Source organism: Abramis brama (assembly GCF_963993115.1).
Source record: "Abramis brama genome assembly, chromosome: 21".
In the NCBI taxonomy this organism is placed as follows: Eukaryota; Metazoa; Chordata; class Actinopteri; order Cypriniformes; family Leuciscidae; genus Abramis; species Abramis brama.
The window spans coordinates 21,660,400-21,684,664 of record NC_139983.1 but is presented as its reverse complement, the minus strand read 5'-3'; the positions used below and the strand labels follow the sequence as shown (position 1 = coordinate 21,684,664).

At 37.4% G+C, this 24,265-nt stretch overlaps 1 protein-coding gene and 1 long non-coding RNA gene across 3 annotated transcripts; both read left to right on the top strand.

Annotated features, from left to right (window-relative positions):
* Positions 1–242: 242 nt before the first annotated feature.
* LOC311072484 lies at positions 243–10,503 on the top strand. 2 transcript variants are annotated; one of them, XR_014604016.1, is made up of 7 exons: positions 243–351; positions 576–627; positions 2,230–2,286; positions 2,406–2,463; positions 2,929–3,077; positions 7,139–7,255; positions 9,427–10,503. It is a non-coding gene; the product is annotated as an uncharacterized lncRNA (long non-coding RNA). The 2 variants fall into 2 exon arrangements; XR_014604017.1 differs by having other exon boundaries at positions 7,139–10,503.
* A 7,506-nt stretch (positions 10,504–18,009) lies between these two features.
* On the top strand, positions 18,010–21,405 carry id3 (inhibitor of DNA binding 3). The gene is made up of 3 exons (XM_084096094.1): positions 18,010–19,852; positions 19,962–20,040; positions 20,719–21,405. Exons 1-2 carry the CDS (start codon positions 19,562–19,564, stop codon positions 20,013–20,015), a joined length of 345 nt encoding a protein of 114 aa, XP_083952220.1. The 5' UTR covers positions 18,010–19,561; the 3' UTR covers positions 20,016–20,040; positions 20,719–21,405.
* Positions 21,406–24,265: the final 2,860 nt, after the last annotated feature.

Below are 24,265 nucleotides of genomic sequence, written 5' to 3'. Positions count from 1 at the left end.
TTGCATCCGCTTGTCAGAGAAAGTCTTAACGTTAACGGCAGCACAAACTGACGGCGATATGTACTTTTCTGCATATGCGATGGACATTGTTTATGCTCATCTATGCTCACTCCTTTGAAGGTATCTTGAGTAAAATGGCTCAATATTTAACAAAGCACATTTAATAAACCTGTATCAGAAGTGAAGTGACCCTTTTTTTTCCTTTTTTTTTTCTTCTTTTTTTACAAAATACAGAAGTTTGTTGCGCAATTGGCCACACCTGACAGGAAGTTGAACTGGACAGGAAGAGGAAGTTAATTTATCAATATGGTGAAAGCCCTATAGGCCTAAACCTTCAAAGCTTTTGTCAAGGTTTGTCTTGTCAGACTTTAGTTAGAAATTACAGTTATATTCATTTCAATTCATTGTAATTCTACTTTCTTCCATTAAAATAAAAGCCGTTCTTGTTCTGAATAGCACCGCCCTAGAAGTAACAGCTGTTGTTCAATACATCTGTATTAACCTTATTTTGAACATATTTTAACTTTTGATCCTAATTTGAATTGAGTTTCTTATTGATCTTTTCTAATTTCCAGAAGAGACAAATGTGAGATTGATGTCTTCTTCTCAGGAGAAAAAGCAAGAAATGTAAGTAAATTGCTCTGCCTAATCTCATTGTTACTAGGAAAAACACTTGCGATATAACATAGATCTCATTAGTGATTTGTTTTTCCTGTGGGTGGGGCTTATATGAGACCCTGTGAATGTTCAGGTATGTGCCGATCTGTAGGTGTCATTTTTTTGTGTTGTGTTCGAGCTGAAAAGCAGATTGTTTTTCAGCAGATCTCAAACCTGGGCATCCTGTTGTTGTGCGATCCGCTCTAGCCCTGTAAAAGGTATCAAGATGTTAATATCAGCACAAAGAAGTGATGTTGTTTTTACTGCGGTTAAACAGGGCTCTTTCACTGCACACACACTCACTGCAGCAGGCCGCAGAGCGCAGAATGCAATACTGCGTGGGCGAACATCACTGTAGCTTTCAACTGCGTGGGACAGACAAATGTGTTTGTATCTGTAAGTGTACATGTATGGGTGTGTGGGTTTCTGTGCGAAGGACAGGTTGAGGACGGGTGCAGAAAGTGTATTTCTCCAAAACAGCATCTTGCTTTGCCCCGCAGTGACTCATTTCCATTTGCTTTTGCTCTGCACCGTGCCACCTCCATGCACACACACACACACACACACAGTTAATGAGCATGTATAGTTTTTTTACGTAAACTTAACTATAATTACTTTAGATTAACCCATCCCTAAATGCTAATCTTTATCCATGAATCATTGTTTTTCCAAATATTAGTCCCCAAATGATTATTTTCATTAAACCCACAATCATGCAACAGTGTCACATACTGACTTAATCTCTATATCTAGTTCTCACGCACTCTACAATAATAGCAATTTCATTTCTGACAGAGACAAACAGTCATTGCTAACACTTTACCAAAAGGTTCAATTTGTTAACATAAACTAACAACGGACATCATTTTTACAGTACTTATAATGTTAGTTTACAAATGGACTTTAGTTTGTTGTTAATTCATGTTCATTCATAGTACATTAATAATGTTAATTTATACAACTTGAAATGTTAAAACTATAAAAATTAAGATTAAACATTAGATGCTTATTTTTAAGTGCATTCTGTATGTACTCAATTAAAACACACACACACACACATTAACAATTACATGCAAAGGATCGCAAGCATCTATGGTTTCATCTGTAATACACTTGATTGGTCACTTGCGACTGTTTTTTCTGCTATTATTTGCTGGGAATTTATTTATTTATAACATATTTTACATAGTAAAATATGATAAACAAGCATGCTGAAAGCATTATCAGATTAGCCAAAATATTTAAAATTTGCTGGGGGTGTGTAGAAATTTGTGAATGATGCGTATTTGGAAATGAATGAGCCTACTGATGAGGGACCTTCCTTACTGTGTCATCTGATGCTTGCAGGGAAAACCCAGTCATGACCTGTACCCTTACACAACCGTTGCAATTTCTATTACAACAGCAGTCATATATGGTTTTAATGAAAGATATATATATATCTGAACTGAAAATGATAATGTTAATTTTATTTCACGTAAAATGATGTCAAGATGATGTCATTGTCCAGCTCAGTTCAGTTCTCATCCAATTATGTCAGTGCAGTAAAATCAATAATTTGCTGAATTTTAGGTGTCCCCAACCAAGCAAGCCAGAGGCGACAGTGGCAAGGAGCCCAAACTCAATCAGGTGACAGAAATGGAGAAAATAAAAATACTTGGGAGAAATCAGATGAACGGACATGGTGTTTATTTACATGGTTTAATTCCAGACTGCATCACAAGTCAGATTGTGGATTTATCTTTCAGAACATTTCATCCAGTTCCTCCTGCTTGAAGATCGGATACATCACACCAGAATTTGAAGGTAGGAGGAGTTGAAGCTGGACAAAAGGTCTGTGCAGAGGACTTGTCTGGTTCTCGTGTTTTTGGTATAATATATAGGCCCGGTTTCACACACAGGGCTTAGATTAAGCCTTAGTTCAATTAGGACATTTAAGTTGCTTTTATAAACATGCCTTAGAAAAACAAAAAAATAACCGGTGTGCATCTTGAGACAAAACAATGGCACTTACATATTTTAAGATTCAGCTGAAACAGCTCAAACATGCATTTTAGTCTGGGCTTAAACCTTGTCTGTGAAACCGGAGGATAATGTGATATATAATGATAAATAATCATTCTTCTAAAATCTTTCTCTGTCTTATCTCTCTCTCTCTCTCTCTCTCTCTCTCTTTCTTTCTTTAGGAGCTCTCCTATGGAAGCTCAGCTGTGTTTATTTCTCAGGCAGAGATCTCACTGATGAATGTTACTAACCTGGTTACTTTTACAGAATGATCACCTCTCTGTTTGACTGATAAGAGGCAGGGAGGATCGGTTCTTTGGGAGGAAACCACATTCGACATCTCTCCCATGCAGCTGCTCCCAGACACCCACTCTTCCTGCAGGAGTGCGCGTGTGTGTGTGTTCAACAAAGAGCTAGTAAGTGTACATTTTTAAATTTAGTCTTTAAAAAAAGTCTAAGGCACGGTTTCACAGACAGGCCTTAGTCTAAGCCAGGATTAGGCCTTAGTTCAATTAGGGCATTTAAGTAGCTTTTATAAATTGCCTTGAAAGAAAACATTACTGATGTGCATCTTGAGACAAAACAATGGCACTGACATTTTAAGATATTTCAGGCCAAGTTGCTTTCAGTTAAACATGCATTTAGTCTGGGTCTTAAAGGGATAGTTCGCCCAAAAATGAAAATTCTGTCATCATTTACTCACCCTCAAGTTGTTTCAAACCTGTATGAATTTCTTTTTTCTGCTGAACACAAAAGAAGATATTTTGAAAAATGTCGGTAACCAAACAGTTGATGGACCCCATTGACTTCCATAGTAGGAAAAAAAAAATACTATGGAAGTCAATGGGGTCCATCAACTGTCTGTTTACCGACATTCTTCATAAGATCTTCTTATGTGTTCAGCAGAAAAAAGAAATTCATACAGGTTTGAAACAACTTGAGGTGAGTAAATGATGACAGAATTTTCATTTTTAGGCGAACTATCCCTTTAAGCCTTGTCTGTGAAATCGGAGTAAGTGTTTGTCCCTTAAAGGCCATTTTACTAAAAAAAAAACCTGTGTTCATGTCATCAGAACAATTTTCTTACAGTATAGAAATTTAAAGGTGCATTCAGTAATTATTTACTTTTACAAAGAATAATAATATTATTGAGAAATTTCTTTCTAAAATATGTTGTTAATAATGTACATTTATATGACATTAAGACATATATACAAGCTGTTATATTTTACATTGATCGTGCCATCTCATGTAGGCCACAATGTTGAGATCACATGACTAATGACACTTTTGCTCACCAAATAAATGAATCATAGCTGACTTTAAATAGAGTATTGCGATAACACTAAGGACTTACATATACATCCATACCACTAGGTGTCACTATATACGTATAAAGATGCTAGTATGCTACTTCAAATTCAGGCTGGTGCACTGGTTAACATGGCAGTCATAAAACCCTGATTCTGGGTTCACCTTTAAACATTATCTCATACATTTTAAATGTGATTAATTAACCATTTTTTTAAAAGTAGAAACTACATCAATCACAATACCAGATCATTATGAATGAAGCCTCTTAATACATTCATCAAACCCTAAAGTTGACTAAAATCGAAAAAAACCAACATTAAAACCACAGTCGCAAATAGCAGTACCCAGAAGGCCACACGGCTCTGCTGGACAGGCTCCATGTCTGCAGGTGCACAGCGAGATATTTCTCAGACAGACAGATCAGAGGCAGGGAATAAATTTTTTTCAAGCCCTGACCTTGAAAAACATCCGGTGACAAAATACTGGTCTGACATCTTGTGGATGGAAAACTTAGAGGTGAGTGTGTGACCGCACTCAATGTGAGGTTTTGAGAAGGCATCATGCTGTTTACACACATACTCACAGGGTGTCTCTGTTGTGGTGGGCCGCACTAAAGTTTCCATTCCGACGAAACATAATTTCCTGGGCAACGACTCTTCCGACCATGTGATCCATCATGTCCGATTGACTCGTGTTGTAGCCTACACCTGTGTAACCTTAGCTTGAAAAGCCTTGAGCAGATATGATACCAGCACACATCAGCAAAGTTTTTTGCTTGCGGTTCAGTTATGAACGTCAAACCTTTCCTATGTGTTGCTGTTGTGTGTTTGTGCATGCTTATGTCTGCTTTCTTAACTCCTACGTGATGAGTGAGTAAGTATGAGCGGTACAGCGTCAATAGTGTGGTAAGCCACAGACAGAAATAGCTGATGTACTTTTTTGGTGTACTCTGGCCTGGGTCTCACCTGTGGGAGAGAAAACAGGAGGTAGATGAGCTTTTAAAGATGAAAGAGGTTGACACTTTACATACAAAATACCTATTTCACATGAATTATTATAGTTAACTATTACTAAAAGCATGAAACAAGTTTCATTACTTAATAAAAAATTATTTTACCTAGTTGCCAAGGCAAAAATTTCTCATTTTCAAAATGATAACTGAAAATATTAAAATATAAAAAACTAATTTACAATAATAATTATATTAACACACAGTTCCACATACCTTATCATAAAATAACCCCATCACATTTAGAGTTTAGTTTAAGAAAATAGTCCTATTGTGGAGAAAGTTGCATTCTTAAGCCATATGATACTAACATGTAATCATAGGTAAAGGCCTTTCTTTTTTTTGGTATGACGCTAAAAGATATAGACCCTGACATGTAACCAAATGTGATATCTGTTTGTAAAGTGAAAGATACGTTTATATGTTAAAATCTGGCATGTACAAATGACAAAGGGCAACGCACATGGCAAAGTTCACTGGTTAAACTGCTTACTACTTAAAATATAACTGTTCTAAATGTGAACATCACCATATATGTCTATAGTGTGTCAGGTAAAATATGAGCTCATTGATCTAATACAAATGGTCAGCCGGAATAGTATGAGATTTATCACCCCAGAAAAAATGAAAAGTAAAAAAAGAGAAATGCAATGTAAAATTCCCTTAACATTAGGGCCACAACCAGCATAGACGATCAGTGATTGATCAATATGGGTCACCCCCACTTTTAAATATTTAGTGCATCTTTACTGCAAATTACATCAACATTTCATAGTTCATATCAGACCTTCCACTGAAGGTCTCCAGGCGCTGGTACCCACAAGGGAACGTGAGTGAGTGCAGCACCCTCTCCTGCTGGCATATAGTGGCATCATTCTAAAACTGGTATTAGACATTTCCTGCTGGGTTCGTTGGCGGGTGGAAGTGTGTGTGTGAGTGTGTGTGTGTGTGTGTGTGTGTGTGAGTGTGTTGGAATAGATAGCACCTGGCTTGCGCAGCTGTGGGTCTCCTACTAGGGGGGAGCAGGAGGAGGGGAATGAGGTCCTGCACTGTCACAAACTGTGTGTGTGTTTCATATGTGCATCTGCTCAATTCGATATCAGTTGCCAAGGCCTGAGTTAATCGTAAAATAAACCTGAAGAATCTATTTCAACATCTTGAAAATGAAAAAAAAAATGTTTTTTACATCCAGCAAACTTGCTTTGTTGCTCTTGACCTTGGTTAACACAATAAAACAGCAAACTTGTTATTTTGCAAGGGGTCAAAGTTTACCTGGTTAGCATGATCCAGTTTGCCCCTGCTGGCAGATGCAGTAACTACATGCTCTGAAAGCAGAAAGCATCTTTCTCCATTGACGGCCTTTCAAGTACTGCCGTGTATTTTGACAAAAAAGTATTATTTTTTTTCTATAATTAGTTTGTGAAGGTCTATTAAAATCGTGGTCTCGTGTTTTTCCCTGTTTGCTGCGTTTTATGCCACTGCTTAGGATAGTTGCTATTGAAGGCTGTGTATCTATTTTTAGATAAATGGGAATGCTAACTGATAGCTTTCTCCAGGTGTTATAGAGATCCTTGGTTTCAAAGACAGACAAAACGAGATTATGATGGTATTATTTAGTGTTCCCTCAAGGCTACATCCCCCATTTGGTTCCTCTTTAGGACAGAAAATACGTTATTTCATCACCAGAGAATTTGTTGAACTGTGCACATCTCTACAGGCATTTCCCAAGTGTGCTAGGTGGGTATTTAAACGGTTTCTTGTTTTAAGATCCATGTTAGAAGCTATAGGCAGCACATACAGGGAAAATGATTTGTTGTTGGCATGAAGAGAAACTGTAGGAGTGCAACAACCTTGACTGAGACACTCAGCATCTGTTCAGTGTCCTTGACTCAGAATGTCTCCCAATAAGTGCCTTGAGCTTTTAAGGATAGTCTGATTCTCTTTCACAATTCTTTATTTTTGCTTTTCATACATAATTATTATTTATGAACTGCCTTTAATCATATATCTTCAAACGTAATGTGTATGACATGTATTTGTTTCACTTGAATTCTGAATAAACCTGTATGTGCCTGAAAGAATATTCAGTGTTCTGAAATGGTTGTTGATACATCTGTTTACATGAATAATATGCAATCTGTGTATGTTTGACAGCTTCTGCATGTATTGGACTGCAAATAGAAATCCACTAGTATCCTGTAGGGGGCACTTTGGATCTTGGAAAAGTTCTTTGGAATGCTGCGGAGAGCAGAGAACATGATTTCTTGTGTGGTATGTATGTGTAAACCAATCAGTATTAAGATATTCTGAGGGATTTCTTGGTTGGTTGCTTTAAAAAACAAAGGCTGAGTTTATTTAAATGGTTTGTAGAAAATGAGAAGCCCATTTTACTAATCTATCTTGCAAATGGACAATCAGTTAAATAAGAAAGCCGAAGTGATTAATCATTTGTCGAAAATTGCAAACGAACCAATCTCCAAGTTTCCAAGTGGAAGTGACTTTTAGAGTTATAGCATATCAAATAGCTCTCACAGACTGCAGTGTCAGGATGGTGTTGTCCTGTCGCCTCTCTTCTGTTTAGTTTATATTTCACAGTTCAGAGGAGCAGCTACAAAAATCCATCAGGAGCAGGTCACATGGCAGGTTAAAGGTGAGAGGTTGGGTTTGACCAGTAGGGTAAAGAGGTCACACATACAACACGACTGTGGCCTCAGGATATTCTGAAACCTGCGACGGACCAAGCATGTAAAATGAGCTTACACAAAAACAGAACCACCAGTTAAAGATTAAGACCACTGTGTAAACTATGAGGAAATAGCTATGCTTCCAGTCAAGACACATTTGTGTTAGCTCTCAATGTCTCTCAAGTGGTAAACAGTGATTTAGCTAATCGACTTTTGTATCACTTTATCACTCTCTGCAACTGTATTCATCAAATATTAATTGGAATATAATTTATGAATGCATTTTAGAATTGTGCAAATGTAGAAATATATGGGAGAAGCTGTTAAGTTTTATTTTTTTAACGTTTTTTTTTATTATCTTGCCTACAACAACAAATGATTAATTGGGTGTTGTCATAATGGGAAGATGCCATTATTATAGGCTTACTTAGCTTTTCAGCTAAATTCAAACAGTAAACGAATTATAGAACAGCAAAACTATGTAAAATGGCATGGAAAGATAGCATTATATATAATTGGCTCTTGTCTGAATTTTATTACATTAAACTTAAACTGGTTACATTCAGTTGATCGACTATGACCCAGCTAACAAAAATGTGTTCTAAGGACGTTCCCATTAAGAAAAAAAAAAAAGATTTGTTTTGCTTGTGTGAACATCGAAGAAAACATTAAGGGAACGTTACTTCTCTGAACGTTCTGAAACAAGTAGTAAGTAGTGACGTTTAAAAACGTCCAACTCTGTTTCAGAAAAAAACAAAAACATCCCATGCATGATAATGTATAAATCAAATTTTTGTGCTAACATTTTAAGGACTTTCTTAAAGACAAGATAACTTTAAACAAATGTTCTATTAACGTAACTGAAATCAACATGCAAAACTCCTAGACAAAACTAGCATTTTTGTGTAATTGGACTTTGGACTTTGGTCTATTAGCCTGGGACTGCCCTATGTGTGAAATAATCTTTCATCTATGTAGTGGAGAGAGTCAGTCGAGTGTTTTTATTGCTGTAGGCAGTGACTTTCGTAAGTTACTGACAACCAGATTTGCGAGCTTTACCTGCTGTTTGCTTTAAGTAGATTTACCAATTTTTAACAGAAACACTAATTCATTTGTCGTCCAAAAAAAGCAGTGTAGCGTGTCAGACAAACAAGATAAGGTCTCATCTTGACCTAATGAACGACCTGACGGGAGGAGAGAGGGAGGGAGAGTTCCCGGACACAAGGACTGTTTAAGATATATTGACATTTCAGGAGAACATTAGTTCAAATTTGAGCTTAGTTCAGTGAAGGACAACTTTAACTCAGTTTAGGTTTTGACCCAAAAGCTATATCCACCACCGTCGGCACAGTCCTGAAGCCTATTATTTATTTGTTTGTTTGTTTTAAAAATGTATTGATGCATTTTTTTTATAGACTATCTTGGTATCTATCTATTTGTCTGTCTGTCCGTCCGTCCATCCATCCGATATAACTTTTATTAAACTTAAAGGCGTTCTGCTTGTTTCTGCTGCAACATCCTGTTGTTAAATGAATATATATATTAATATTTACCTTCTCAGCTTGTGGAAAACCTGCTTGTGATGATCTTTGATTCTATGATATTAGGTTGGTTTATTACCATTAAATCAGGTAATGAAATATGTTTTGTACTATAAATTTAAGTTAAATCTGTAAACCTAACAGTACATGTTTTGTACTGTAAATTTCTGGCAGCCACAGCTTTTTACTGTAAATTTCATGGAATTTTCTTTTACAGTGCGACAGACACTTTTTGAGTTCTCATGACTGGGTCCGGTTTCCCCTCCCACTCCTTCCTTATCAGTAAGAAACGTGGAAATCCAACACCTCACGGCTCACCAACTGCCGTTTGCGACTTCCGATCATCCATGCCCAAGGGCCAATTTCACGGCAGGCGATCACAACGACCAAATGTCTCCAATTCATCATCTGATCTCCTCAGTGGGAGCAGATGAAGTGAGACATGGAGGAAGGAAGGTCTGCGGGATTATGATGATCTTTGTGGTATTTAGAAGTTACTGTTTGCCTGACACTACAAATTTTGACCTTTCTTTGAGTCATTGCAAAGGAACAAACTATACCGGTCTATAACTTATAGCATGTACACTTAGCATCTCATTTTGACCTCATTTCTAGTCTCACTTCTACTTTCTAGTTTAGACCTCAAGTCTAAACATTGTCTTATATAAAAAGCACACACATGTGCCCGCACATGTTTTGAGAAACAGATAGATAACGGAAAAAGGAGACTACGATATAGACAACTGCGAACATAAGACACCCCTACGCCCACAGTTTTAGTTCACAGTTCAGTTAAACTAACACTATAAGTCTCATTTTTCTCTCTCACTTACACATCTTGGGAAGTACTACTACAACAAATGCTGTTCACTCATATTACCAAGAACAAGCACAATGGGGCAGCAGTGGTAATTCAGGGCCTCACTTGGTGCATATATATATATATATATATATTAATAAACCAAGCAGAAATTAAATTAAACTTGGCAGCAAGTGATCATGCAGTTTCTTTGTATGAAAAGTATTTTTTTTTGTGTGCGTGTGCTGTGTTCCATTAATTTTCTGTTTATTTAAATTCAATGATTTTTTTTTTTTTTTTAAACGCATGTTATATATCTTATTGTGTTGTATAACAATATAACAGTTCATCTGTGCATATGTTTCATTTATAAAAATTTTTTTGACCTAATAATGTTTAATCAAAATGTCAAAACAAAACTGACACCTCTCTGGTGACGTATGCGTCCTCACCCTACATTTTTTTCTTTTTTGTTAATCCATTAAACTCAAATGTCTAAAACCTAAGATTTTATACATTTCCTTTAGTTTAATTCGTATTGTACATAGATAAAAGGTGAAGTGAAAAACAATGTTGATAAAAAGGAGGTAAATTAACTTTTTTTTGTCTCAACTTTACATGTATCAAAATTACACTTTATGAGTTGTTTCTGCTCATTTTGTTCAGCTTGAAAAAGATTCAGAGAACTTTATACAAACCCTGTATAGGAACATATATGCCTGCATGCGTGCAAGTGTGCGTGTGTGGTGTGACTTTTGGGTAATGCAGTTGTCTGTAAAGCAAAGATGGAAAATCTTAGAGAGACAGAACTTGCAGCTGAGGTTAAAAGAAGTGTGTGTGAGTGCGGATGAGTGTGTTATTAATGCCCTGGGTGCTGCAGTGAGAGCAGATACTGGTTAGCTGCTGTGGTTGCGCTCTTGCAGTGGCAGGAAACAACCCAACCTGTGATCTTTGCAGACTCTAATGGAAAATTCACTCATACAGAAAAAAAAGTGTGTACGTTTGCCTGTGTGTGTGTGTGTGTGTGTGTGTGTGTGTGTGTGTGTGTGTGTGTGTGTGTGTGTGTGTGTGTGTGTGTGTGTGTGTGTGTGTGTGTGTGTGTGTGTGACAGAGAGTGAGAACATGCTGCTGTCACCTAAAAATAAAGGTGTTATGTATTTGTTTGATTGTAAAATATGCTAGAGTGCTATTTAAAAGCCATTCAAGCCTGCATTCATTAACGCTTCTTGCAGTTTTGCTTTTTTCTGGGGTCTTGTGATGTCTATATCTGCTTTTACGGTTCCTAGAATTATGTATTTCGTAATCATAGCCATTAACAGGCTGATAGAGATCACATATAAATGATAACGCATCTACTTCATCTGGAGTTACGCAAAATTATACGCGCACACCTGACCTGTGTGTTTGTCTTTCGTACTTATATTGTCTGAGTGATAATGTTTGACTGTTTTTGGGTGTTGTCTTGCCGTGGAAGGGCAGAAAAATATGCATGTGTGTGTGTGAAGTGTCTTTAATATGACATCTCCAACAGCTGTGTATAATCTCCCAACACACTCACTCACACTCTTCCCATTCCATCTCCTGTACAATGGAACAAAAGAGCAGGAACTGCCACTCTCTCCCCACCGTCCAATCAAAGCCGTTATTATTTCTCGGCGGAACACTCCCTCAGGAAGTGCCATCTCCAAAACACGCCAGCTGTGCTTCTGTGCTTATTATGGGCCATTATAAGAGACAGAGACACAATAACACCACAACATACAAAATACCATATCTGGGCCATTGTGCGTACATGCCGCATTAAGGTCCCCTGTCGCTTCTCTATGGTTCCATCGAGAGCAATGCACCCGACTCTGAGACAACATCTTGCACCGCTCATGACTTCAGCTCAAATTGCTGCACAAAGCCTGGGCCAGGTGATGGATAACCTCTTCCAGATGTTAGTTAGATGTCATTTAGAGGTTACGGCAATACAGAAGCTGCAGCGAGGCATAAGAATCACAAATCATATGATGGTGTTTTATGGGGTGAAAGTGGGTGTCTTACTCTCTGTCTTTAACCTTAAACAATCTTTCGTCTACCACCCACTTTCCCAAAGACCACAGATGAGATTGCGGAAACCCTCACATCTATAACCAACAACTCCTGAGGCTGGACAGGCACTGCTGAAGTATGGAATATGCAGCCAACGGCCATTCTCACACACTCATTGCTTCATATGCAGGTGTAAAACTCCATAAATGTCTGAAATAATTGACTGTTCTCATATGTTGTATTTTGAAGAGCCCTTTAACGGTTAGCTGTATTCAACTGTTCAATCACGTCTCCACAACAGCCACCATTTTTTGGCGGGAAAAATGTGCCTGTGGCGACATTTCTGCAAAAATACATTGCTTTTTGAATGTTTCACGTCAGTGAAATGTTCTGTGAGTGGCACTAAAAGTTGGTTCAGATTAATGAATATGAATCTGGCCTTGTTTTTTTGGGAGTTTTTTCACATTGGGTGTTGTATGTAGGCCTATATATTGTGGCAGTTCAGAAATGTAATCTCTAATGAGTAGCGATAAGCTCTATTGTGTTTGTAAAGAACGTAATACAAATAGTGTTACACTAACCGATAGTGTTATAAAGTCTGAGAAAATGCATTTGCTGAAGCAACCATGTAATTTTAGCTTGCTTCTACAAGTCGATGACCTCTTTTAAAAGTATTTCACGGGACTAGTATCCAAGCGTTCCAGAAAAGCCTTTCATATGGAGCTGGTTATGTGATGTAGGCCTAAAGGTCAAAATGTATTAGTTTACAAATCATGCACTATGGTAAAAGTGTTTTTCTAGAACCATGCAAAAATACGTCTTCATAAGTTCATAATCTGAACCTATAATCACAATTTGTTTAGAAAAGTTTTACTGCCACTTTAGTGGTCATTTGAGCTGTACGCACAGGTACATTTTTGGAGTTTTGAAAAGATGTAGAGGCACATTTTTTCCAATGAGCCTAGGATGTAATTTACACACATTTCATTTATCTGTCCTGTCTTTTTTAGTTTATTTCGGGTCTGGTCACCTTTAAGACTTCAGAATGTTTACAGGTCCCAGAATTCATTTAAACATTTATTCTGTTCCAAAATCTGTGTAGCCTCAGAGGCAACATTTTAAGGCATCATATTTGAAGTCTTATGACACAAAGGCTGTTCAAAAGTTCTTAATTATGCTGCATAAAATACCTTCTTATGACTAAAATGCATTCCCATAATGGGGAGATACCAATCACATGATATCCTTGACATCATTGCTGTCAGAGTTGTAAATATAGAAATATAGAAATTATGCCATAAACTGAATTTTTATTTGTTGGTATACACAGCATTACAACTTTGTTTTTGCACTAAAATTGAATGCTCACCTTAAAGCAAGACAAGTATGAATTATAATCTTACACATAAACTTTAAGTATGGAAAGGTATCTATCATTTTGATAGATTCAGTGATATTAAAATTAATAATTTTAACCAATATCTGTGTGTACTATATTTTTATGTTTATAAGATTATCTGTTAGCTTAGCAACATCAGTTGAAATCAACTGTGCTAATTGAGCTATTTTTGTTGAGTTGCTAGAGCCTTCTAAATTGGTCACTTATATGACAGATGACTGTAAGAATCCCCCACAATGCAGTAGAAAGCTAATTTCACACATTTTTCTAAACTAATAAAAAGATATTTGAATGTTCACATGTAAATTCTGCATGATTACAGCATTTGCTCTATCTCTCTCCATCATTGCTGATGGTCAGACCTGGTAGACGTCTGAAAGCTGATAATTAACTCAATCCGTTGACACAGGTGAGCATCTCTGTGGTTATTTAACACCCATTACAGAACAAACAACACACACACAATCCTGCAATTAAACATGCCTCTTTATCACACAAACTAAATCCACACACCCAAACACATGATCGCATTTACACATTATCACATCCCAAAACACCCATAATCGGGCGATCTAAAACTCATAATGCAAATGATTGTTTGTTTATTTGAAGTGTTTCACACTGAGACATTGCGGGAGAGTTTGTTTACTGGAGTCGTTTCTCACTGTGAATCTTATCTTAATTACTCTGTGCTTCTTTCTATATGGCCTCTTCGCGAGTCAAAGGTCATCAGCTCTCTATCTTAAGCACCCCCCCACCACCACCTCCACTTCAGACAGGGAATGCTGAATCGACGTAAGCTTATAGCTTTACCACAACCCCCATAATCTTGTTCGGTCACCCTGACATTAGCTAGAACACACAACCACGTCAAGTGCTGATGACCTCTTGAGCTTTACTGTTGTTGTCTCACAATTATTAACTAATTAATGCACTGACCTTGAATAATTATATCATTTATCTTCTGTTCTTTTATCTAAAGAGTTGAATTAGTGATTTGAAGATTAAAATTAGCAAATTTGCATCTTTGTGAAAGAATTTGAAAGAAAGAATCTAAAAGCATATGTATATATGTATATATATATTAAGGTCAGTGTTATTGAAGGGTTGTTCCAATGGACTATTGAAGCAAAAAAAAAAAAAAAAAAAAACTTAAAGCAATAATTTACCCAAATATTTTAATTCTGTTGAACACAAAAGAAGATATTTTGCAGAACGTTGGTAACCAGATAGTTGACGGTAGCCATTGACTTCCATAGTATTTTTTTCCTATATGGAAGTCAATGGAAGTCAATTCTCTGGTTACCAACGTTCTTCAAAATATCTTCTTTTTAGTAAACAGAAGAAAGAAACTCTTGCAGGTTTGGAACAACTTGAGCGTGAGTAAATGATGACAAAATGTTCCTTTTTGGGTGAACTATCCCTTTACGTCATTAATTAATGTATACACTGGGGTTGATAATAAGAAAAAAATTGTATAAGCACCAAATCAGCATATTAGAATGATTTCTGAAGGATCATGTGACGACTGGAGTAATGATGCTGAAAAACAATGTTTTTTTCAAAACATTTAAAAAAATTCCCCCTTCTGCTATTGCTATTAAAGTCAATCGAATTTATGCATATTCAGATAAGTTTGACATTCTGAAAAATAATAAGTTAATTTGAATTCCAATGAAAAAATAAAAGCATATTGGAATGACATGACAGTGGATCAGTTTTTTGTGATAAACTCCTTTAAACATGTTTTAAATATATTATATGCACCTTCATCACTGATCTTTTTCACAAATCAAAGCCCTATAGCAACAATCTCCACTTTCTTGACATCTCAGAGGATGAGAGGTTAGTTATGTCTGATTAGTTGACTGTCTATCCACGATGGGTCTTGAAATCAGGTCAGTTGTGTGTGTGTGTAAGTGTGTGTGTGTAGCATCTTGAGGAAGGAGAGGCAGTGACCTGGATTGGAACAGCAAAAGGAGGGAGACCATGTGTCAAGAAATCAGCTGTTTGTTTCTCAATGACTCTTTCACATCATCTGTTCATGGATCTCAAATGAACGTGTGAATGTGTACATATATGTGTGTGTGCGTACACATACTTTGAGGTTCAGACCCAAAAAACTCTCTGTGATGTCAAAGCATCATTGACCCAGAAACGTGTGCACATTGGATCTAATTTACATGCAGACTCACGGTAAAACTGTCTGCAAAGGACAAGAGGGCTTTTGGCCTCGGTTTATCTCCCAGAGTTTTGTCTCGTTGTCTTGCCCTCTTTTATCCTTCTTTCATCCCTTCTCTTTTTCCCTTGTTCCTGTCATCTACATCCAACTCCTGTCTCAATCTGTTTTTGTAGTCAGTGCATATGCTGTGTGATACTCATGCGTTTAACCCCAGGATAAGTGCCTACTGTGTAGCCCTACTTAACCTTGGAATTAAACATAACTAGTATATATTTTGTAAGCACTCTGGTACTCTTTCACTGGGTTTATGGCTTAAACACTGTCCATTGTCCATGAGACTATTCTTTCTCTCTTCAAGAGATCAAAACGTTTAGGTAAAGACTGATCAGGTGATCATGGTCCTGCATGGCTTAGATAGATAGAAAGATAGATAGATAGATAGATAGATAGATAGATAGATAGATAGATAGATAGATAGATAGATAGATAGATAGATAGATAGATAGATAGATAGATAGATAAAAATGTTAAAGAAATAGCTCAAATAAAAACTCTATTAAAAAATTAAACAGGTGAACTTTTCCGTTTTTGACAATATCATACAAAATCTGTTCTTAATTTTATTTTTTTGTAAAAACAATGACGAAGTTCTGTTTAAATATGTCATTCCTTCTGCAGTTTTATACACTCGATATAGGCTATCACGCAAAAGAAGTCGCCACTCTTTTTCTCTGTGGAGAATTCTCGCGGTTTTCGTCTTCCCTCTGCGATCCCTTATTGCCATTGGACAAATAGAGAGGCTTTGTCGACGAAGAGGGAAAAAACGCCTTGAAAGATTTTCTTTGGGAGTGATGAGGGTGGAGGGGGTGGAGGGTCGCGCTAATTATGCACGGCGATTGTTGATGGCTTGATTGTGTGCGTCCAGCTGCACAGAGGCGCGGGGGCGAGCAGAGGGCGGGGACGCGGAGCAGGGCAGACTCACTGACGCCAGTCGCCACATTCTCCCATGCGCTGAAAAACAGACCCGATTGTACCGGACCTGATCCACAGACACCGCAGTCACGCATAACTAAACAGAATGAGAATGAAATACGTCCTCATGAGTCCTGTTGAATCATTCAGTACAAGTGCTTAATGTAGTTTTCATTTTGGTCTAAATGCTGCTGACTGTGATGATAAGTTATCAAACGGCACGTCAGGTCAGTGCACGAGGTATGTGGTGCATCACGTGATTAGGGCATAATAAGGGGCATATTCATTCCAGTTTAATGTGCGTTATTGGCATGACATAACTGCATATTTGTATTGCCAAAGCAGTGCAAAATAAGTCAAATAAAAAAAGAAATGCAAATGGGGAAAAACAATACGCCTGTAATCAACAAATAAGACGGTAAAATGTTAAACCCAAGGCAGTTCACTCACTCACTGTCCTTGTCCTTCATATTGTGATAGGCAGAGACATACTGTAGGCTATATTATCGCACTACATAATGCTCAGGACAAAACAGTGGCTTCTCCCAATCAAACAGCTGGGAGTTTCTCAGTATCAACAGATATGATGATGGTCTGTTTTCAAACTTGTTTAAAAAAAAAATGTTTGGGGGGCTGGGGTCATACTTCCACTTCTTGCTCTCACACCCACGTCTTTTTTTTCTTTTCATTCTTTATTGCTATTTGTTGAACCCTACCTGCAGAGGCCTTCTTACCATGCTGTTAGGCTGCAAGAAAGGAAAAGGCTGAATTTGTTGCATTCGTGCAACAAGGCCAACATCAAATATAAGGGCCGCTATTGTGCACCATAACACAACCTGCAAAGAAGCGCATCCATCCGGTTGCATGCATATAATAAAAGGTGTGAACAGGTCAGTCACCACTAATAGACCGACGATTTAACACCATATTCAATTTTTCACGATGTTTTCATGTTGTTAGCTTTGCTGTCAATCATTTAAGTAGTGCAACCTTAGACCTGATATTGGACCTTACTTACATTACAACCTAAACGACTGAAGCTCCATCTGTTCCTCAAAGCCTTTTTTTCATCTATAAAAAATGAAATATGGTGTCTCACTTGACTAAGATATACTCACATTTAAAACTGGTTTGAACATGACAAAATATGTAGCTACCATTCAAGCAAAACAATGTTTTATTTAAAAACTATTATACCATTTCAGTCAGAGAAAACAGAGCTGCTTTTTGTATTAGTTTAACTAATCTAGCCAGACTGAAGAGCTTTACACACGTACAAACTCTTCGCTGAATGTAAGTCCAGGTGTGCGCAAATAAATTGTGCGGGCAAGTCTTGTGCGAGTGTTTGGGGCGGGTTTTTATAGCTTGATTGACAGCTCGACTGATCAATGAGAGCGGCTCGTCGGCCGAGACTAGTCTTTTGCAGATGGGGTGCGCGCTGGTGCGCGTGAATGGATGACGTCGGGAGCCCGGCGCCAGGCTGTCTGGGACTCGCGCGTTAGATCAACACAGCTGGAGCGGCACAGGACACACAGCTGGCCCGCCAGCGCATTCCTTCACAAAAACAGCACTGTGAGAAAAGAGGGGACACATCTTGATGTAAACTAAAAATGCGCTGGGTTAAAACTGGAACGAGAGTCAGGCTATAGTTTGATTGTAGCTTGCGAAGCTTCCTTTTCATAAACAAGAGTAATGGGAGACAGCTATAGTTATGATCTATTTATAGATAACGAGTAACACTTTTAGAATGCACGAAAACCGCGCGCACATTGGTTTGTTTCAGAGTTTCCTGAGTTGGTTATTAATATTCTGTGATCGTGAGAATATTAAGAGATGTTTTATTGAGCAAGATCTAGGCTATATTTACCACTCTTGGCATGATAATCGAGGGCGATATCAACTTTTCAAACTCGATTACTTAGGAGGGGGAGAGTGCAATGAACTCGTTTCTGTAGGTTTTGACTTTGGTTGGACCCCTATGATTTTACTTAGCCTACATTTAAAGTTTTTATTTTAAGATTAACATGCAATTAAGATTTCAATTTTAGAGGGTTGTGCGTGGGCCTTAAAATGTGTCTTGTATTGATATTTAATCTCATTGCATGTGTCTCCTATGGGAATTAATTGCCGACGCCAGTTTGTCTGCATGCAGGTCACGGGAGTAGCAGATTTATGGATTTTCTCCATATCATGCCTGACAGGATGGCCATAAGATAATAGTATTTTCCTCCTATTTTTCCCTCTATGTTAAAGATGAAGTCAAGAGTGTCCACTAGCCTATAAATATGAGCTAAGCAATAAGTAGCCGGTTATTGGCGCATAATTCACGTTGTTATCATTTGTATTATATAACGAAATTGAATTCTGAAAGTACTGTTTGCATACCGAATCAGTAGCCCACATGCAGAATAATAATAATAGGCTAATAGCCTAATAATAATAACGCAGGCTAGCCTTTAGGTTATGGGAAAAAAATATAGGCTATGTGAACTCTAAAATAAGTTCATGTTTAATCTAATGTACCAGCTGCTCCAGCTCCGTTTAGGTTCACTGACCCGAAATCTTAACTCAAATCCATCACTGAAAATATATAGCCTATTTCTTTGGTATTCTGACAGTTCTTCCTCATTCCACCATTTTGCTGATTGACATGCCAACGCTTCCAATGACAAGTTAGCAATTTACATAGGGCGGAGTCTTTACATTCATACACCTTTACTATTGGCTGAGCGGCGCATGAGGGTTTGTTTATCTCTGGAGGGGGCGGTGCTACAAGAAGCAGCGCTTTAAATGCGGACGCCTGGCTGCTCGTGCTGCCATCGTTCAATGAGCGCGAGACGTGAAAGGAGTCAACCATTGGATAAATATCAAGTTGGAGAGCTAGTTCATCTCACTGTCCAGACGAAGAACTTCTTCAGACATCTCTACAGTTGGATTCTACCAGCAAGTCAGACGTCAGATCCAGAATGAAGGCGATCAGTCCCGTTCGCTCAGTCAGAAGCTGTTATGAAGCGGTGTGCTGTATCTCGGAGCAGAGTCTCGCGATCAACCGCTGCAAGAGTCCCACTGAGGAGCTGTCCGACATGAATGACTGTTACTCTAAACTCAAGGAGCTGGTGCCCAGCATCCCTCAGAACAAGTCCGTGAGCCAAGTGGAGATTCTTCAGCATGTAATAGATTACATCTTCGACTTACAGATAGCACTGGAAAACGAGACGGACACACAAAACACGCCTGACATGTTCATGTCAATGAAGGTGCGCGCGACATTATTTATTGTCTATCCATTATTATGTCTTAGCTATATTAACCAGTACAACGTGCATTTGAATAAATATAAACTTTGCTTGTATTTTCCCCCTATAGAACTCAGAGATGACCCGTAATTTCTCCAAAGAGGATGGAGCTATGTGCCATTAGGACAGAGGAATGACCACGGTCAATGGTACGCTTGTTTCTTTCTTCTAAATCATTTCACTTAATAAATTAATCAGATGATGTTAGGGTGTAATCCACACTCCACTGGAAACAAAAATAAATGAAAATTCAATCAAGAACCGTTCTTGGTCTGAAGGACCTATTGAAAAATCAAAAACCTTTTGAACAACAAAATGATTCTTTGGAGATTGAACAAGGTCTTAATGTTTCATTATAGGTTCTTCAGACCAGCATCGTAGTTCTAAGTTCTTTAAAGCTCAAGTTCATTGATGGTTTTCCAAAATAACAAGAATAAAAAGTTATTTGTGGAACCTAAACAGCATCTCCTATGGTATTCAACTGGAAAATCCTTTTTGGTTTTAAATGGAACCTTTATTTTAAAGAGGAAGTAAATCGTTAATTGATAAGTTAAAACTCATGTTTTTTGTAAATGTTATAAAGGACAATATATTTTGTAAGACAACTATCAGTGTCAGGTGTCCTAATTTCTTTTGGTCATGGTGCCAGTGAGCAAACAAGCTTGGATTCCCCTATCAGCTCTAGCAAACCAAAGTTTTCCCTTTGGCGCCAGACTGTCTGTAGTCCGCCTGAATCCACAGTCTGTGTGTGTGTGTGTGTGTGTGTGTGTGTGTGTGTGTGTGTGTGAGCTCTGAGTTAACTTTTCTCCCTCTCATCTATGCTGCAGGTGCGGGATAGAAACTTTTCTCCTCCACTTATGGAAGAAAAGAGAGTGAAGGGGTGAGCCGGGTGAAGGAGTGAGGCTCTATTCAGAGTGTGGGAAAGCAATCTGCGCCCCTCTCAAGCTGTCTATTCTTTGGTCACTGGACACTTGAACAAACCAAAGCCGAGGAGTTTTGAAGATCACAAAAAAAGAAAAGCCCTCCAATTTTTTTCCTTAATCATTCCTGTTTTTTGTGGCAACAATCAAGCATTGTATATTTTGTACTGGCTACATTCCTGACTATTTGGACCAACTAATATCTCTTCACACACCCTTCCTTCCCAGCCATTCTTGGATATCTCCCCCCCCCCCCCCCCCCCCCCCCCCTTCTTTTTTCTTGAAAACTTTTCCACATTTCAGCATGGTCACAGTTTGGTCTCAGTGAGCTTCTCGATCACTGGGATGATGTACATATTATGCTTGACGGGAGTTTTTGTTTTATAGGGTGGGAAGGGCCTTGGGCAGTGGGAATACAGACGTGGATTAGAATTTGAACTCTATAATATAGAGTGGATTGTATATGTTTGTGGGGATTGTCTATTTCTACAGACTGTCAGATCAATGAGTTTCATAAACTCATTTAAGAGTTGTTGTTTTTTGCTTTGTACTCACTTTTTACACAAAAATAAATCATATATGAAAGTGAGCAAATATGTTGTTCTGTATTTTTTCTTAACTCAATGCCGACTTTTTTGCTGTCTTTAAAGCTTCAGGTATAGCCTATCTCATAGAAATATACTGAAAATACAATGTTTTCTTTTTTTTTTAAACAAGAGTTAAAGTGATTTCCTCCACTCCATCTCCCCCTATAGCTGTTTATATGGTTTATATATTATTGATATGAAATTATAACACAGTCACTTTAAAGACTTCTGATGAAAAAAGCAAAAGAGAAAGTGTTTATAAAACAGTACATACAGGTACATGCAAGAGAAAGTAAATAATAGTGGTTAAAAAAAAGTAAAAGTACAGTGTATCTGCCAAAAATCTTTCCGGATAGAGTCATCGTGGACTTTTTTTGTGTTTAGCATATTATCTGTTACATGCCTACACAACAATGTCGAAATGTGAGTCACTTGTATTTAAATTTAGCACAACTGTCCTCTTGAGTGTCTGTAGTCTCTTTTAAAAAGACTTTTGCCCACAGAACTAGAGTTCAGTGCAAAAGTGGCCTGTTGTCAAACTTTGATAAGCACTATTCATTTAATTTCATCTGGACTCCAAGAAAGAGTGATTATGGTCTTGAGGGGCTGACAGTCTCCACACTTAAGATTTGTGGGTTGAGTAACGTGAGGCGATCTGTAGGACACTTTCAACCATAATAGTTCCTATAGCGACACCCAGTGTTCAAAGTGATAATCACATACATATCCGTTGTTGGCACCGCAAACAATGAACTGGCGCCATCATGTGGTTTGTATGTAAATGAATAGTAGGTCAGCAAATGAATGAAATATAACTATATTGGTGAGATATTGGCCAGTTGTTGCACTTTTAATTCCATACAATGAGGTCATTTCACCTGCTACTCCCTTTTAAAGCCCATTTCATGTTGACCACATGCCCCAATCACAGGGGTCACACTATTTGGGGTAAACTGCCGTATTAAATCTAAATTTGACCGTCATTATAATTTACCCATCTGTGAATATGTGTAATATATGATAATAGTATTTTTTGACAGTTTTTAACATATTTGAAAAGTTGCTAGAGCAACATTTGACTCCAAACTGAGATAGGCTAGCCTTTGTGACAACTTCGTATCTATGTTTAGTAAAAAAATAAAAATAGTAAATTCAACAGGCTACAAAGCTAAACCCTGCTTTAGGCTACTTCATTTCTTTAATGCCTTATTCTATCGTTCAGCTGTGTGTTTTCTTTTGTTCAAATAAGTATAATGTGAATAAATCAAATTTATTTTTGATCCACTGTCACTCCTTTCAGAAGTTTATGGTTCTTATTTTGTGGAGTGCTGCAGTGATGACGTATTTTTTACGCCAACCCGGAAGTTAGCATCACTTGGCTTTTGGATTACTGTGCCTAACAAAGGTTTATCTCACACGTTTTGTTCATTATGATAATTTTCACAAATGAACACAACTTTTATGAATTGTTTTATGAAACGTGTGGGCAATAAACGAATGACCATCATAACCTTTCCGACTTTCAGTCTTTTCTATTTTCTTTTTTACATATTTCCTGAAAGCTGAATAGTTCTAAACACAATGAGGCTCACAGACTAGCCTACTGATTAGATGAGTTTAGCCTACCTATTCTGTGTTTTTATTGCCCCAAAAACCTCTGTAGAGTAGACCCGGATCTGCTAAATGGCCATTAAATGGCCGATGTTAGCAATCGCCTTTTCAAGACAAGTTAAAAAAAAAAAAAAAAAAATTCACAAGGGGTTATTACCATAGACTAAAAAAATATTACTGATATCTTGACTGATATGTCCATGTCTCTCCAGAAGAGGACGCACTAGAGCAAACGACACGAACCTTCTCAACACATTCTTGTGTTCATTGAGTGCTGTCACATGCTTAATGCGAAGTTTTGCGAACATATGAACGAATATATAAATAATCCTTTACTTTTGACTAACAAGAACTCACATTATAGACGTATCTTACAGTTTATTAGTTTGAAACATTAGTTTTGTAAATAATCCACTGGCATCTGATGTCTAACCTTTTTACGTGGCTTGTATCCTAGAAGAAACGTTTGAAACATTTGTTAGAGTAAAGAATATGTGCCATCCCATTTAAGTTGGTTTGATAATACAGCATCTGCATAAAAAAAATAAAAAATTTATTATGTGAGGCCTTTCTAAAGCATTTTCTTCTGAATCACAAAACATGTTGACCCATGTCATTAATTTATGTCAAATAATACAAATGAATGAATTAAGTGAAATAAATTCTCAGTCTGAACAATTCTGGCTGTTACCTATAAAGTTACAAAGGCCACAATAAATAATGCACAAGTATTATAGGCTACCACAATAAATCCTCTGCTAAAATATTTTTTAAACTCTGCTCCCTCTGTTAGATTATCACAACTGTCACAACTGGTAGATTTCGATGTATCTAGGTAACAATTGATTAAGTTTTAGAGCAGTGTTAAGAGCTTTCAGAGATTTTCTCTCTTTTTTTCCATTAAAAACACGTGAGATCAGGACTGTTTCTGATATTTCTTAAAGGAATAGTTCACCCAAAAGTGAAAAGTCATCATTTACTCACCCTCAAGTTGTTCCAAACCTGTATGAATATCTTTTTTCTGCTGAACACAAAAGAAGATAATTATTTGGAAGAATATGGGTAACCATATTCTTTTTTTTTTTTCATACTAAGTCAATGGGGCCCATCAAACGTTCTTCAAAATATATTCTTTTGATGGCATTTTCATTATTCAACAGGTGATAAATTACCATATGTACCTTTTGTTGGCTAATTCTAAAATATTTTCTATTGTGAAGGGACTTCATCCACAGTGTCACGAAGCACAACCAAAA

Bases quoted from the DNA above. Each gene is read 5' to 3' on its own strand.
- id3 (XM_084096094.1), top strand. From the start codon at position 19,562: ATGAAGGCGATCAGTCCCGTTCGCTCAGTCAGAAGCTGTTATGAAGCG. The intron at 19,853-19,961 runs GTGCGCGCGACA...TTCCCCCTATAG, and splicing joins ACATGTTCATGTCAATGAAG to AACTCAGAGATGACCCGTAA.